General features: G+C 38.9%; 1 protein-coding gene across 1 annotated transcript in view; it reads left to right on the top strand.

The window, feature by feature from the left end:
* LOC113047740 (B-cell receptor CD22-like) overlaps window positions 1-16,871 on the top strand; it is a 32,990-nt gene extending 16,119 nt beyond the window's left edge. The window contains exons 2-8 of the mRNA XM_026209024.1: window positions 2,141-2,428; window positions 2,593-2,919; window positions 3,004-3,267; window positions 10,045-10,308; window positions 11,039-11,302; window positions 16,456-16,552; window positions 16,655-16,871. Coding sequence (XP_026064809.1) covers window positions 2,141-2,428; window positions 2,593-2,919; window positions 3,004-3,267; window positions 10,045-10,308; window positions 11,039-11,302; window positions 16,456-16,552; window positions 16,655-16,871 — 1,721 coding nt within the window. The remainder of the gene's footprint in view (window positions 1-2,140; window positions 2,429-2,592; window positions 2,920-3,003; window positions 3,268-10,044; window positions 10,309-11,038; window positions 11,303-16,455; window positions 16,553-16,654) is intronic.
* Window positions 16,872-18,577: the final 1,706 nt, after the last annotated feature.

The following is an 18,577-nucleotide window of genomic DNA, read 5'->3' as shown; positions in this document are numbered from 1 at the left end:
TGAAAAAAAAATTCATTGTCTGTACAATGTCTTTTCATACGTATCAAAGCTTGAAAGTGCTGATTACACTGAATTTCAGTGAATGTACAAAAAAAGGATGAGAGAATTTAAATGACCTGTTGCGTAAGTAACAATTGTAAAATACGTTAAAGGTTTTTTTTTTTTTTTTTTGTCTTTTATCTCAGTATTCCTCTCAGTGTTGTATAAGGGGTTTATGCATAAAAGTAACTCTAGAATGTAATGAAACAGAGTTTATAATAGCTGGTCATATATAAAAATTCTCATGACTGCAGAAAAATGTTTATTCAGTATACACATTATCTCATCGACCATAAAACACATTTTTATGGGGTATTTCCTTTATGGGAGCAATTTGCTCTATAAAAAATAAATAAATAATAAATCAAATTTCTACAGCAGAAAGCTTCCATAGAAGACTTTTTTCAATTTAGAGATAATCAACCTGAAAGTAAGGAGAAAAATCTTTTGTAAATGGCTTCCTTTTGGCCCAATCTGGTGGCGTTTGATTATATATATATTTTTCTTACAAGTTCATTACTTTTACATCTTGCATGTTTCTTCTTATTCTGATCTTTTTCTTTCTGGTTGAATATTTTCATTAAATTAAAAAGTGTTACAACTGATAGTACAAATGCACTGCTCTAGTGCTTCATCTTTTGACCAGAAAAGCAGCATTATGAGCACATTATGTAGGCCTCTGCTCATGTAACATGGCTGAATTTTAAGTGATTCAGGTAATTTCATTCATTGATAATATATATAAACCTGTACAATACATCTCAAGTTTTCTGAAGCCATATTACAGCTTTGTGTAAGCAACAGACTGAAATGGAATGTAGAAGATTTTGTAAGATTTATAGTTTTTGTAGCAAAAGACTTTCCAGATATTCAGTTAAAGACTTTGTCTGCACAGAAGGCATGTTCATGCTGATCAGGGAAGTACTGGTGTGATGTGATGAAAAAAGGGAAGTTATGATAGATCTGATGCAGTCAGATTCAGTTTCTGCAGCAGAGCTTCAGTCCGTCTCTTATCAGCAGCAGGTGTTACAGCTGGAAACTTCTAAACAGAAGATTTTACTCTCAACCCCCAGGAAGGTCAGATTATTTTTGCTGTTTTACTTCCATCATATTAAACCTACATTAATAGACTTATTGAATATTAATAGACGATGTCATATCTAACATATTTAACATATTTTTTAAACAAATACAGGATATAATATGCTTTATCCAAGTAATGATAATCATTATTACAAATACACTATTTAAATATATATATTATTCTAATTATGCTTCATTTTCTATAGATAAAGCAAAATTTCCACATATCATTTAAATATCCACTTTCAAATTCATTGCACTGTTTATTAATCTTGATTGCATGAAACAAGCAATTTCATGAAGCAACTAGTAAAAAAAGTAATGCAGAGAATAGTTAGATGATTTAAATGGTTAAACATATGGATTAAGCATCCTGAACTATTAAAGTGAATATAATTATTAACATTTATGGGTTATGAACCAACATTAAAGGGTCTAAAATAAGAATTCACAGAGAAATTTTTTTTTTATGCTTTCACCCATGTGCTATACATGCTAAGTATTACTATCAGAAAGGATTTTAATGAATTGGAGGGAAATAAACCAAAAGTAACGCAATGTTTTCAATCAACAATAAATGTTGATGTAAAATATAAAATGTTACTTTCTTCTGTCTGAGGTATCATCTTTGGCACATATTTGTGCAAAAACTTTTGCATCTTTTTTTTTTCTTTGAATGCAAAGGTGGGTTTTATGTTGTGACTGCTCTCAAACTCAAAGAAAAGTCTCTTAATCACAAAAAAATTGAGAGAGGAATTAAGGTGTCTCGGTTTATTCAGTGTTACAGGTTTCTTCCTTTTTTAGGTTCAATTTTCTTTTGACCTATAGGTTTATGCTCCTCATTGAATGAAGGGATGGACATCTGGACAGCAGAGAAAATAATTCTTCTTGGTTTTCTGTTGAAAGGTTTGAGTATATTTCTATTCATAAACTAAATTTAAGAACATTTCCAGTCCTCTCACTGATATTAATATATTTTTAAATTATTTCTTACATGTTTGCATTATGTGTGTTGTAGCTGTTTGCTGTAGAGAGTTCAGCATCAGTCTGCCACAGAACATTCAAGCTCTCAGTGGATCCTGTGTGATCATAAAGTGCAGATTTGAGATTCAGAAACAATATGAGAAAGACCTCACTGAGAAAGCTGCTACTGGACTGTGGCTCAAAGATGGAGTTAAGATTGATACGCATCTAGTGTTTAACTCCAAGGATACCAAACCTAATCACTTAAATGGGAAAATAACTGGAAAACTACATGAGAAGAACTGCACCACTATCTTCTATAATGTTAGTTCTAAGCATACTGGTAAATATTACTTCAGGATTGAAAGTGGTGTTTTAAAATATGGCTACTATGTAAATACCTCCACTATAAATGTGTTAGGTGAGTGATTTGAGGTTTTTATTTATAAACAAAACTGTTAAATTAGTGTTTTAAAAGTTGACGCCATTCTTGTTTTACTTTTTCAGACTCTCCCCCCAAACCCACAGTGCAGCTGTATGTGGATCAGAAGAAGGTGAAGGATCAGGAAGAGGTGTTGGAGGTGTTGGAGGGGAGCTCTGTGAGTCTGCACTGCTCTGCTGAGACTCTCTGCTCCTCTCCTCCACCAACTCTCACATGGAGCTCCACTCCCAGAATCCCCCTCAGTGAGAGCAGCAGACGAGAGGAGCTCATCTCTGATCTGAACTTCACTGCTACTCACCGTCAGCACAGAGTCACTTTCACCTGCACTATAACCTACCAGCTACAGCACCAGAACAAAACAGCACAGGACAACATCACAGTACATGTTCAGTGTAAGTGAGGCTTTGAGATGCTTTTTAGTTTTTAATCATATTATTGTGGTTTTTATTGTGCGGCCCTGAATTATTTCCCTTCAGATTCACCTAAAAACACATCAGTGTCTGTGCTTCCCTCCAGCTCTGTGTTGGAGGGCAGTTCAGTGACTCTGATCTGCAGCAGTGAAGCAAACCCAGCAGTGAACTACACCTGGTCCAGAGAGAGTGAAGGACAGATGAAGCAGCTGAAGACAGGAGACACTCTTACCTTCGCTAGGATCGACCTGAAACACAGAGGCTTGTACTACTGTACAGCTCAGAACCAACATGGCACCCAAAACTCACCAGTGATGCTGGACATTCAGTGTGAGTATTACATAACAGCCAATTTTACCTTGTAGCATTAGCACCTTAATGTCAATTATAAAATCAACAGTTATGACACTGTTTTTATGATGACATTGTATTATGATGCAATAATAGACCAATTCAGAGTAGACGTCACAGTTACGTCATTTGCAGCTGCGCGTGACGTTGGGAACAAGTGAAGGTAAATGGGTAAAATCCATTGAATAAGAGAAAACAAATTATATATATTTGTGCCGTTTGATGTCAAGATCAGAATGCAAATAATTTTTATAGAATACTGTCGTCAAAGACTTCATTTAAAGCTAAACGCTGTCATTTAAATGGACATATTTTGGATGAAAACTGCTATGATTACTCTACTTTTAAAGCAGACGGTTTAAAAAAATTATTGTAAAACTAACAGTAACTTACTGGCAACAATTATCCAGTAGTTGGTTTATTTCATTCAACAGTAAAATTACTATAACACTATCTACAGTAGTATTTCTTTAATGTTGAATACATAATTTTACTGTATTTTTTACCATGTCAAAGTACAATATTAAACTGTTGATTTTCAATAATACTGTATAGTATTATACTATTATGAAATGTTCTTTTATTTTTTTTATAGTGCTACTGTATAACATTTAGAATTTGTAGAAAACCTGTAAAACCTGTAAAAGTGCTATTTCAACTGCTGAAGGGAAATAGGAAAACGATCAATTGAAGCTTTAATTGCACAAAAACTGTTTATTTACATTTTAAACAATACAAAAGTACAAATAATGACAATAAAAATCTAACTAACTTATTAAAGACTAACAATTTAATTAATAACTAACAATTAATTAAAATCACAGAACAATAAATTAGTAATAATAAAAGCATATACAGTTACACAACATTAAAATATGTCTTAAAAACAAAACTAGAGAACAATTTATAATTAAGAATTGAAATAATTGTGACTTAATGCAAAAATAAAAGTATTTTTTTTAACACGACTAATTCATTTATAATTGATAATTAAAATCAGTGAACAATTCATGCAAAAATTTATAGTTAAAATACAAACTTACACAACACAGTAGAACAAAGAAAGAAGTTGAACAAAGAAAGAAGGTGAGAATGAAGGCCAGGCGAGGAGGGCTGGTGTCATGTGGAAAATGTTGCACTTCTGATAATCCTGCAAGAAATGATAAGCCCAAATCCATCGTTGAGACCAAACATACAACTAATCATCAAAAACCTCACATTATCAACACCTTTAAATGATGGGCAAAGGCTTTTGCATAGGGCAAAGTAAAAATACACCGTACATTTTGGTGGATGATTGCAATCACAAAACAAAAAAACATTTGTAGATCATCCAGGAAATCGCAGTATTAAGAATCAATGGTTCACAAACTTTTGAACGGGGTCATTCTTAATAAATTCAGCTGTTTTTTTGTCTTGTGGACAAATATAAAAATATAAAATATCTTACCCAGGACAGTACTAAAATTTTTCACAAACTTTCAGTCGGCACTGTAAATGTATTAATCATCTATTTTCATTAAGATTTACTAAATATAACATTTCTGCTATTTTCTTTTACATATGAATCATGCCCAACAGATACCTGTTTCTGGTAAATGTCTCCATCCACATTCATCAATCATAAAAATACTCCACACGGCTCCGCTGGGTAATAAAGGCCTTCTTATGCAATAAAAATATAAAAATATCTAGCTTCCATCAAACCGCCTTTAACTTGCAAAGTAAGTGTAAAACTCTCGCAGTTCAAAAACCTTACCCTATGTCCTACACCTTCCCTATTTATCTTATGGGAAAAGCATAACTAATGTGATGCCAGTTCCATTTTTTTTTCATAACTTGAATACGTAAGGCTGTCTGGCAAAAGTTACACATTTTACTTCATAACTTATTTCAATATGGATTTTTTTTTTTTACACAAATGCATCGCTTCGCTTCAGAAGAACTTTATTAACCCCACAAGAGCTGTGTGGAGTACGTTTATGATGGATGGATGTGGATAGAAGCAGTTTCATCAGCTTCATACTTGTTGGTATCACTCGCCGCTATTATAAATTTGGATTTGTCAGGATATTAATTAATAGATGTATATCTCCGACTGGGTTTACTTTCATTTGAAAGTGAACTAATCCTTTAAAAGTACTTGTTTTACTTGTTTAACTTGTTTAAAGGAATGTTACAATTATAATTTAAAAATGATATAAATTCTGTGAGTTATACAAAGCATATTTGTTAAATAAAAACTGTGAAGGGCAAAGAATTACATTTTAAAACAGACTTCTCATTTTTTCACAAACATTTGGTTATTTCTGGCCTTTTCAAGATTTTTCTAAATACAAATTCAGACACAAATAATTCTGAGATTACGGTACTACAGATATTGGCTCCATTACACCAGTATTATTACTCTTATCTTAAAGGGGGGGTGAAATGCTATTTCATGCATACTGAGTTTTTTTACACTGTTAAAGAGTTGGATTCCCATGCTAAACATGGACAAAGTTTCAAAAATTAAGTTGTACGTTTGAAGGAGTATTTTTGTTCCCAAAATACTCCTTCCGGTTTGTCACAAGTTTCGGAAAGTTTTTTTCGAGTATGGCTCTGTGTGACGTTAGATGGAGCGGAATTTCCTTATATGGGTGTGTAGCAAGGTTCAACACAGTCTTAATAGGAAGGAAGAAGGCAGGGGTCGGCTTGTTGCTGGGACGCTCGTTTATTTAACCAAACAAACAAATCACGATGCCCTCTGGGCATAAACAGCAAACTATTGCTCAAACACAGTCAATAACTTCAATTTCACTGTTGAGGCTTCCCAGTGCAGTACGAGGTCCCAGCGTGTCTCTCTTCTCTTCTCTCTGCGGTCACTCGGCTTATATCCGGTCTCTCCACGCCAATTACTGCAATCAAACACACGTGTTCGTTATTTGCACTTGACCTACTTACGCCTCGCTCTGCTCCCCCCGTCTCTCTCCCGTTGCAGATTCCGCTAATCCACGCCCCCCTCGCCACAGGGTGCTAAGGGCACGTCTGCCGGAAGAGCGCGCGCTTCCCTATAGCAGAGCACTGAGAGCACAACAGGCATTCACTGATCAGAGTGAGAGCATCGCGAAAAGTCACAAAAGGAGTGTGTTTTTGGTTGCCAGGGCAAGATAACCCTGCACAGATTACCAAAAAAAAAAAAAAAAACAGCATTAAGGGACCAGTGGATGGAGTTTATTTTTACAGAGCATCAACGGAGTTGTGCAAGTGTTTTTGTTTGTTCCCTGCATTTCGAAGATGCTTGTTTTACAAACAAGGCCCAGTTTGACAACGGATTTGCGTATCGTTTATTTCTTAAGGATGATGCAATCCCAACGAAAGAGGGTCACGATCGTGTGTTGGAACCACAGGCGGTGAGTAAAACTGCTTAAAACATCTCTGCCTCTTTGTTAGTGTGTCCGCCTCCAATGCCGGAGAACCGGGATTCGAGCCCCGCTCGGAGCGAGTCGTTGCTGCTTCTGCTCTCGTTCAGTTTCAGCCTCGGGATCTGATTCTGGATCATAAATAAACGGCTGAATCTGACTATAAGCCATGGTTTGTTTTGGATGATGGTTTTTCCCTCACGGTAATGTCACAGCTTCCACATGCTCTCAACGCAAAAGCCTACTGGCGCTCGTGATTCTTTAGCTCCGCCCACACGTCACGCCTCCAGCCGGTCGTGTTTTTCCGGGAAAAATCGGTACAGACTATCTTTCTCTTATGAATATAATAAAACTAAAGACTTTTTGGAGTTATGAAGGATTCAGTACTACTCTATAGGTACTCAAGATTAACAGGATACTGAGTGAAAACGAGCATTTCACCCCCCCTATAACGATTCGGCCAGTCATATTGTGCAAACTCCCTAAAGAAAGATGCAACTTTTGGGTTTAAGGCTGTGTTTTTCCTCCTAACAATCCTCCCATTCGTTCTGCTCACCTGGAACTCAGAATTGCATTTCAAATTTTCAGAATTTATCCTGACAAGAAACCTGTATAAAAAAAAAGAAGAAGAAAAAAAAAAGGATATGTTATCACAATATGTAGCATCATCTCTAATAATTCATGTCACAATAAAGCATAAGCTTTAAACATTCATTTTATGCAAAAGCCCATTGCTATTACTAATGGAAATTAATTTGTAACAAAAGTGCATGAATGAAGTGAAATTTTTTTGAGCCTAGTCGTCCTTTTTTTTCTACTTTTTTTTTTTCATGAATCATATAACATCCCTTCCGACTGGTGTTGAAGGCTTGGTTCACCCCCAACATTTTAATAATGTAGTTTATTACTCACCCTCTTGTCGTTCTACACACGTGAGACCTTCGATCTTCGGAACACAAATTAAGATATAATTTTTAAATCCAATGGCTCAGTGAGGCCTCTATAGACAGCAATGTCATTGAAAGTTGAACTCAAATCTTTTGTTTCGAATCAGTGATCCAGAGCGATCCAGAGTGCATTTTGACCATAGCCTGTATAAAAAACAGATTTTGACCCAAGTATAGGTCTGAAAACATTTTGACACGCGATTCAAATCACTGATTCGAACCTTATAATTCCAAGGTGACGCAGTGCTGTCTATAGAGCCCTCACTGAGCCATTGGATTTAAGCAAAAATAACTTAATATGTGTTCTGAAGATGATTGTGGCGAGTGGGGCGGGGTCGAGAGGCGTGGGAACGAGGAGTGAGGCCAGGTGTAGTGATTGGAAATGAGCTGCACCTGCGCCCCACCCCTCGTTCCCACGCCTCTCGGCCCCGCCCCACTCGCCACAATGATATTATAGAACGGGACTGTGAGTGCTGGCCCTGGAGCAGAGTTCAGCTCCCACTCTAATTAAAACCCATCTGTCTGTAGCTTTCTAGTTAACCCTTCAGAGACTTTGATGAGCTTGTTCAGGTGTGTTTGATTAGGGTTGAAGCAAAACTCTGCAGGGCTGTGGCTCTCCAGGACCGGCGCTCATGAACGTTACCCCTGTTATTGAACATCAGTTCTTGTAAACTAACATTTATGCTATTACTGTCATTACAAAATTAAGTTTTTTTACTTAAAAGATATTTATGGCGAACTTTAGAGACAGCGTCACGAGGTGAAGGCACCCGTTGATCAGAGAACTGAAAGAGTTCTTCACAAAATGGCAGTTTGTGGTTGTTTTTCATGGGCATTTCGTATTACTGTATTTAAATTTACAGTAACAGGCCGCAGACTACATTAAAAGAGTACTGTACATAGTTTATACACTAGTAAAATGTTGGGTAGAGAGAAAACCTTGAATATCGAAATTGCGGTCAGCTATTCTAAACTAACATTACATCTTTTAGCTAGAATTAGCTAGAATGTCTGTATGCATGAAAATATTAATATTTATTACTCACCAGATGAAGCACGTTTCCAGGTCGCAGAGAAGACACGTTTCAGATATTACAGGACAAAACTCTTTCAAATGCGCTCTTTTGCAACCCCAACTGACAGAAATTAAGAGTGTTAATGCATAGCACCTAGTCCTAATTTATTTATTTATTTATTTTTTATGTAGGAATAGCATGTGTGGAATTCTGTGTGATATTTTTTGCAGTCAGTTTGCATTGCTGTATTTTGATCTACAGTAATTGATAATTTCCAAGAATGCATTGAAAATCTACAGTAACATACTGTCAATCCTGTACACAGCACTCAACTGTTGAGAATACAATATAATACTATAAAAACAACCAAATCTACAGTAACACACTGTACAAAGCTTATACAGCAAGAAACTGTTGAGATCAACAGTATAATACTGTATAAACAACAGAAATAATTTACAGTGCACATTTGATTTAAACAATAGGTCTACATAATATTCACATTTGCTGTTCATTGATGTATTGCAGTGGTTCCCAACCTTTTTCAACTCGCGGCCCACACAACCAAACACATTTGTTTGCGCGGCCCACTGCAAAAAAAAAAAAATTCTGACACCGCTATTGTTGGGTTAATAGATTAGTATTCTAGATTTTTAACTGTATTTATTGAATGAACTAGGGCTGTGCGATATGTAAAAAAAAAAAAAAAAAACAGTATCACGATTTATTTGATCAAATTTGCTATTTAGATTTTAATCGCAATTTTGACATACACAGATATGCTTTACAGTCATGAATGCATTCAGGAAGAATTTGAAACATATTTCCAAAAGAAAACAAATTAGAGCTTTATCAAAAAGTTGTAACGTCTCTAGAACAGACATAAGTCAAAAAATCTCTATAGTAAAGGAGTAACAAAATTTCTAAACTTGTGGCAAAATATATATAAATCCCGTGTCCAGGGACTTTTTTTTCTTTTTTGCCATGCATTGTTCTTAGAGCTCATTAATAGTAGCAGTGCCTCAGGTGTTGAAATATATTTGTTATACATTATACAGGTTCACACGTTTGCAGCGCATATACAGTATGTGTAAGCGTTGCAGAAGCAGCAGCAGCAGCGAGAGTGCGTTAATGTAACGCGAAAGCACATACAAATAACACTTCAGCCACGCATAATTGTCTGAATATTACCCCCCTTCGATAAAACACCAAGCAAAATGGCATCTACTCTGATTTCAGCTGGATTTTGTTAACTTAATGCAAATGCATCGAAAGAAGCTTGCACCCAAATACTATTTTTTCATAAATTTCATACAGTACCTCATCCATACAGTTATTCCTCCCTCTATTCATCTTTTATCTTTTGAATATCAATCTTTTTTTTCTTCTTAGATGCTCCTAAAAACACATCAGTGTCTGTGCTTCCCTCCAGCTCTGTGTTGGAGGGCAGTTCAGTGACTCTGACCTGCAGCAGTGAAGCAAACCCAGCAGTGAACTACACCTGGTCCAGAGAGAGTGAAGGACAGATGAAGCAGCTGCAGACTGGAGACACTCTTACCTTCGGTAGGATCGACCTGAAACAGAGAGGCTGGTATCACTGTACAGCTCAGAACCAACATGGCACCCAGAACTCATCAGTGATGCTGGACATTCAGTGTGAGTATTACATAACAGACAATTTTACCTTGTAACATTAGCACCTTAATGTCAATCATAAAATGAACAGTTTTAACACTGTTATTGAGTTATGATGCAGTAATAGCTACTAGCTATATAATATATATATATATATAATACAAACAGTATGTGTAAGCTTTGCAGAAGCAGCAGTGAGAGAGCATTAATGTAACGCGAAAGCACATACAAATAATGCACAAGCGTGAATCCCTCTGTTTGCACTCAGATTTCCTTTGCTCTGTCACAGAACCAGTCGTGCTTGCTCAGATACATGCTGCTCTCGCCCGGAGAGAGCGTGCACACTTAAAATGTGTCTCCTCTCACTTTAACTGTGTCCTGTGCACTCAACTTTATGTTCATGTGCTAGATATTAATTATTTTCGCACGTTTTTATTTCTAGCTTTTTACAGCGTGCAGTGTGAACAAATATATATATATATATATATATATATATATATATATTTGAACAGTTCTGGACAATTCAGCCACACATAATGTCTGAATATTACCCTCTTCGATAAAACAGCAAGCAAAATGGCATCTACTCTGATTTCAGCTGGATTTTGTTAACCTAATGCAAATGCATCGAATGAAGCTTGCACCCAAATAGCCTACTATTTTTTCATAAATTTCATACAGTGCCTCATTCATACAGTTATTCCTTCCTCTATTCATCTTTTGAATATCAATCTTTTTTTTTTTTTCTTAGATGCTCCTAAAAACACATCAGTTTCTGTGCTTCCCTCCAGCTCTGTGTTGGAGGGCAGTTCAGTGACTCTGACCTGCAGCAGTGAAGCAAACCCAGCAGTGAACTACACCTGGTCCAGAGAGAGTGAAGGACAGATGGAGCAGCTGCAGACTGGAGACACTCTTACCTTCGGTAGGATCGACCTGAAACACAGAGGCTGGTACTACTGTACAGCTCAGAACCAACATGGCACCCAGAACTCATCAGTGATGCTGGACATTCAGTGTGAGTATTACATTACAGACAATTTTACCTTGTAACATTAGCACCTTAATGGCAATCATAAAATGAACAGTCATGACACTGTTATTGTGTTACGATGCAGTAATAGCTCCTATCTATCTATCTATCTATCTATCTATCTATCTATCTATCTATCTATCTATCTATCTATCTATCTATCTATCTATCTATCTATCTATCTATCTATCTATCTATCTATCTATATTTATATCTTTATCTTTATTAAATTTACAACTGTCACCCCATCCCGAATACTTCATAATACATCTAATCTTGACAAACTATATATTGTTGGAAAGGTCTAAGACTCCCAAATATATATTTTACCAATGTTTTTGTTAAAAATTATGTAGGAAATGTAATAGATTAATTTATGACAAGAGTGCATCCTCAAAAATCTACCTTATAACAGGAGTTTTGAGCTTTGTTTTAAAAAAAATACTTTTCGTTGCCTTTTTCTCTATCACATTCTCAAATCATCAGAAATTATATATCAACTAAAAAATTCTAAAAATTCATCCTTTAAAACCCATTTTAAAATCAAACATTGCATTACCATGTAAATGGTACATCAATATCATGTTACAAAATGTTTTCAGTCATGAATTATAAAAAATTAGGTTTGTATCATCCACATTCAAGTCTATCTTCAAAAACGTGAGTGAGAGTTAAGGGGTTAAGGCCAAATAATATAATTGAAAGGCCTATAATTTGTCCCGTTAAATTTATCACATACATTTAAATGCAGGGACATGGTTTTTTCAGTATAAATTGTAGCTTCAGAGATTCAAACCAGTCTGGATTCTAATCAGTAAGACAAGATTGTTTTCAAAATTTATTCTTTTAACTGTTGATGCATCAGCACTATAGATAGTGTCAGTGGGGTCCAAAGCAGCATTGAACCCATTTGACTTTCATTTTATGAACTAATGAAATATTTTCAAAACAACTTATTTTGCATTCTGCAGCAGTGATGCAAATCCAGCAGTGCTGAACTGCTGCATTTATCACTGACATATTATCAACTACATCATTGATTGTAGTTATTCTGTTTCTCTCATTTTAATACTTTCAGATGCTACCAAAATCTCTCCATCCTCCAGCTGTACCAGGACTGATGTAACTCTGTGTTTCTGTGAGGCTGATGGGAATCCCTCTCCTGAACTGGAGTGGCATCTGTCTGGAAGTCCTGTCACTAACTCTTTAAACACGTTCATCAGTGAAGAGCGAATGAGCAGCACAGGCTTGAGGAGCTCCATCTCTCTTCATCAGTCTCTCACACACACATTCACTCTGCAGTGTGTCGGCAACAATATTCATGGCAATGCAAGTCAACAATTTCAACTGCCTCTCTCTGGTTTGCAGTTTGCAGGTAAATCATAACAGGTACATCACAACATTGTGTCCTGGGAAGAACGTCTCGGTTACGTATGGTAACCCTCGTTCCCTGAAGGAGGGAACGGAGACGCCACATTGAATCGAATATGGGATATCGCTTCGATAGACCAATCTACTTTGAGTGTAAACTAAACTGCTATACACATATAGCATCCATTTAGGAGTATAAGGAGAAATTTGAGGTGATTAAAACCCTCTTGGGAAGGCAGAAGTATGCCGGGGAAACACGGGCTCTAAGGCTATACCGTGGACTATACACATATGAGTACCGCTTAGGTCTCAATATGGAACCCACCCTTCCATGGGTGATGAAGGATCTCAACAGGGTCTACATTACGGACACTCTGGAGTGGTTTAAGCAAGCTGACACTAACCGGGGCCTCTCAGTGCCACTACCCGTTTGAGGTGAGAACACAGGAGGATACCGGCTCTACACGAAGGCTATAGAACCTAGCAAACGTGTTAGGGGTCACCGAGCCCGCAGCTCTACAAATATCTGTCAGCGAGGCGCCACGAGCCAGCGCCCGGGAGGATGCAACACTTCTAGTTGAGTGAGCTCGCAACCTGAATGGGCAGGGCACATCCTGAGCTTGATGAGCTAGGGTTATGGCTTCCACAATCCAGTGGGCCATCCTTTGCTTTGAGACGGCACTCCCCTTCTGCCGGCCTCCGTAACAGACAAAGAGCTGGTATGAGGTCCTGAAGCTTTGCGTCCGGTCTACGTAGCACCTTAATGCTCGGACGGGACAAAGCAAAGCCAGGGCTGGGTCTGCCTCCTCCAGGGGCAGCGCTTGCAGGTTCATTTACATTAACATTAACATTTATTCATTTAGATTACCTGGGAGTCAGCCGGCCCGAACTCTAAGCACCAATCATCAACCGAAAATACATGCAGGTCCCCTACCCTCTTGATGGAGGCCAGTGCAAGCAGGAGCAGAGTTTTCAATTAAAGAAACTTTAGCTCAACTGAATGCAAAGGCTCGAATGGGCCCTGCTGTAGTGATTTAAGCACTAGAGACAGGTCCCAAGAGGGTATAAAGGGGGCCGGGATGGATTTAACCTCCTGGCCACTCTAAGGAACCTGACGATGAAGATCATTGAAGAGCTGTGTGCCAGTACGTCCGTGCCGAGAGTTCCCTCGGTCAGGGAGTAGAACAACTGGCAGTGAGCGGTCTCTGGAGAAGCAAACAGGTCTACCTGATCGCCTCCGAACCATCTCCAAATCAGCTGGACTGTGAGGGGATGGAGTCGCCATTCTCCTGGGAGCATTGCTCGAGACAGCTCGTCGGCTGTACGGTTGAGCAGGCCCGGAATGTGAATGGCACGAAGTGACCTCAGAACCTTCCGACTCCAAAGGAGGAGGTGGCGGGCTAGTTGTGACATGAGACGGGAGCGCAGACCACCTTGTCAGTTGGTGTATGCAACGGTCGCTGTGTTGTCCGTTCGGACCAGCACATGCTTGCCTCATAAGTGACCTTTGAGACGGTTCAAGGCAAGGTGCTCTGCTAACAACTCTAGACAATTGATGTGCCACTGCAGCTGTGGGCCCGTCCAAACCCCTTAGACTGCATGCCCGTTGTATGTGGCCCCCCAGACAGTGGTGGAGGCATCCGTGTAAACCACAGCATGCCTGGAGATCTGCTCTAGGGGCACCCCTGCCCTGAGAAACACAAACGGGGTGAGGGTTGGGCGACAGGCCAGTGTAACTTGGACCCGGTGAGTGCCGCGCTTCCACGCCCACCTCGGGACTCAGCCATAAAGCCAGTGCTGGAGCGGTCTCATATATAACAGGCTGAGCGGTGTAAATGCCGCCGCGGCCACCATATGCCCAGGAGCCTCAGAAAGAGTTTCGGTGGGACCGCTGTCCTGCTCTTGAACGTATTCAAGCAGGCTAGAACCGACCGCGGACGTTCCTCTGTGAGGCGTGCTCAGCTGACATGAAGGCCCAACAGGCTCAGCCACATCCCTGTGCTCGCACAACTGATCTCGAGACTGTGCTAGTATCAGCCAATCGTCTAAGTAGTTGAGAATGCGAACACTGCTCTCTGAGAAGAACGAGTGCTGCCTCCATGACTTTCGTGAAGACACGGGGAGGCCGGGACAGCCTGAAGCGCGGGACCTTGTACTGATATGCCAGTCCTTTAAACGCAGAACCACAAACCACAGAAAAGGTCTGTGGCGCGGAAGGATGGACACATGAAAGTACACGTCCTTCAGGTCGATCACTGCAAACCAATCTTGGGGACGGACGCACCTGAAAATGCGTTTCTGTGTCAACATTTTGAACTGTAGCCGACGGAGGGACCGATTCAAAACTCGCAGATCCAAGATAGGTTGTAGCCCACTGCCTTTCTTGGGTACAATGAAGTACGTGCTGTAAAACTCCATCCTCATATCGGCTGGAGGGACCGGCTCTATCGCGTCCTTCGCCAGTAGGACTGCAATCTCTTCCAGCAAGACTAGGGCATCGGACGCTTTCACTGTAGTGAAGCGGACAACACAGAGTTTAGGGGGATGCCGGGCGATCTGAATCGCATAGCCGAGGCTGATGGTTCGCAGAAGCCAGCAAAACTGGGCTGGGTAGCACTGACCAGGCGCTTAAGAACCGTACAAGCGGGACCAGCGGAACCACAGCCGTACCCGCAGTGGGGAAGCGAGGTGGAACACAGGGACCCAACTCGGGCGGCTTGTGAGCAGGCCGGAGTGTGGTGCGAGTGTGGGGTGCAGGGCTCACCTGGTTCCACGGGTTGGCAGAGGGTGCGTGAGTAGGGCATTTGTTGACGCTCTCGAACCGCCCACTGCTGCCATCTGGTGAAGGACGAGGATGAGTGGTCCTCGTCTGTCGGCCGCCAGAACGAGCCCCAAATCGCGGCAGCGGCAGCGGGACTCCGCCCCCCTGAAGGTAGCGGAGCCTGGGTCGCAGCTCCGAGGAAGGTCATATTCCCACAGTGAGAACATGACTCATCCACAAACGCCACCTCAGTGTGCTCGACACCCAGACACGTGAGGCAGCGATCGTGACCATCACCTGTTGCCAGGTAACGACCGCACCCAGAAACGCACGGGTGAAACGGCATCCTAATAAGGACGATCCGTCGTCTTTACAAAGACGCACCCGTGAAGCTCTTTTAGAGAAATTTGCTCTTTAGGAAAGCACACAGGGGAATTGGCCGTTTGCAAGACGACAGGGGTAGTGCAGCCTGAAGTGTGCAGTCCACTCGACACAGGAACGACCGCCGATGATGCGCCGTCTCGCCAACACACAAAGCTTCCGAGAGCGTGCTGAACTCATAGTTCACAGCAGACACAGTTAAGCATAGGGATACTAACGCTCGGCTCCGAAGCGAAAAACTGGTATGCACTGCACCTGCTGCCCTCTTATACTAACGCAGTGATCAGCGGCAGCTGGATGCAATAATTGCATGCCAATGTGCATTGGCTCGTTTAGTTTACACTCAAAGTAGATTGGTCTATCGAAGCAATATCCCATATTTGTCGGTCACCGACGTGGCGTCGAGAGTGACCGACTGAAAGGGAACTATATATTCTAGTGAAATGAATTGAATCCAATAAAAAGAGTTTGCTTGGTAAAATAATGTTTTATGTAAATCTCAGATTATAGTCAAGAAACTGCCCTCCATGTAAATACTAATTGGACAGAATTGGGATTTTTTATTTTCTCTCTTTCTACTGTATTCTATAATGTTCTGTTTCATGTGCATATTGTGTGTTTTTAGATTGTCAACAGGTTACAGTTTCATTCTTGATCATATTATCCCTGATTCTGGTTCACTTCGCTCTGACTGTTGGACTTGCACTTCACAAAATTAGACAGTGAGTCATTCAAACAGTAACAACACATTTCTCTTTCTAGAGATAAATGTACTGATGTGCTGAGCTTGAACACTTTTTAGTAATTCATTTCCTGTTTTTCAGATTGTCCAGCAAGCTGAAGGTGGGTCTCCATAGGTTAATAGTAGATAAAGTAATGCAGCATGAAGATGATGATGATGATGATGGTGTTGAAGAGTGTTTCTGTTTTCAGGCTCAGAATGAGGCAGCAGGCACATATTCGTCTCTTCAGCTCTCTGCTCCATCCGCTGAATATGACACTTTGAACATTATGGGAAGTGACACAATAAACAACAAATAGACATTTGATCTCCTCTGTTTTCCTTTGTCAGCTGTATTTTCAGGATTTTTACAATGCATATATTTCCACATGAATGTCTTGACACGAGATTTGACTTGTTTATAAGAATTTTCTTTTGTATTCATAATCTAATAAATAAATAAAAGTAACTAACTGCACATTGATTCTTTCTGTTTTCAAGCTGTATGCATTACAAACATTTTATTTGCACTTGGAATAGCTATTGGTCTATAATAATTTGTCATTTTATGTACTATTTCTGACCATATGTTTTCAAGTATGCCTTTAATTTGAGATTCATATGGTTTCTTAACGTTGACTTTTTGATGTAGGAATACTTATTGTTATTTAATATAAAATTTTCTCTAATTGTACTCATGCTCTGTCTGTACAATATCTTTTCATACGTATTGAAGCTTGAAAGTGCTGATTGCACAGAATTTCAGTGAATGTACAAAAAAAAAAGGATGAGAGAATTTAAATGACCTGTTGTGTAATTAAAGTAACAATTGTAAAATACGTTGAAGGTTGTATTTTTTGTCTTTTATCTCAGTATTCCTCTCAGTGTTGTGTAAGGGGTTTTATGCATAAAAGTAACTCTAGAATGTAATGAAACAGAGTTTAAAATAGCTGGCCATATATAAAAATTGTCATGACTGCAGAAAAATGTTTATTCAGTATACACATTATCCCATCAACCATAAACACACATTTTTATGGGGTATTTCCTTTATGGGAGCAATTTGCTCTATAAAAAAAAAAAAAAAAAAAAAAAAACATTTTTACAGTAGAAAGCTTCCACAGAGGACGTTTTTCATTTTAGAGATAATCAGCCTGAAAGTAAGGAGAAAAATCTTTTGTAAATGGTTTCCTTTTGGCCCAATCTGGTGGCGTTAGATTATATATATATATTTTTCTTACAAGTTCATTAATTTTACATCTTGCATGTTTCTTCTTATTGTGATCTTTTTCTTTCTTGTTGAATATTTACATTAAATTAAAAATCTAAGTGTTACAACTTTGATAGTACTAATGCACTGTTCTGGTGCTTCATCTTTTGACCAGAAAAGCAGCATTATGAGCACATTATGTAGGCCTCTGCCAATGTAACATGGCTGAATTTTAAGTGAATTAGGTTATTTCATTCATTGATAATATATATAAACCTGTACACTGCATCTCAATTTTTCTGAAGCCATATTACAGCTTTGTGTAAGCAACAGACTGAAATGGAATGTAGAAGATTTTGTAAGATTTATAGTTTTTGTAGCAAAAGACTTTCCAGATATTCAGTTAAAGACTTTGTCTGCACAGAAGGCATGTACATGCTGATCCGGGAAGTACTGGTGTGATGTGATGAAAAAGGCAAGTTATAAAAGATCTGATGCAGTCAGATTCAGTTTCTGCAGCAGAGCTTCAGTCCGTCTCTTATCAGCAGCAGGTGTTACAGCTGGAAACTTCTAAACAGGATATTTCACTCTCTGCCCCCAGGAAGGTCAGATTATGTTTGCTGTTTTACTTCCATCATATTAAACCTACATTAATAGACTTATTGAATATGAATAGATGCTTTCATATCTAACATATTTAACTTATATTTTTAAAACAAATACAGGATATAATATGCTGAATCCAAGTAATGATAATCATTATTACCAATAGACTATTTAAACATATATATAATTCTAATTATGCTTCATTTTCAA

Source organism: Carassius auratus, chromosome 29, assembly GCF_003368295.1.
Source record: "Carassius auratus strain Wakin chromosome 29, ASM336829v1, whole genome shotgun sequence".
Lineage (NCBI taxonomy): Eukaryota > Metazoa > Chordata > Actinopteri > Cypriniformes > Cyprinidae > Carassius > Carassius auratus.
The sequence above is the reverse complement of the archived record's forward strand: the minus strand, read 5'-3'. Positions and strand labels throughout refer to the sequence as shown.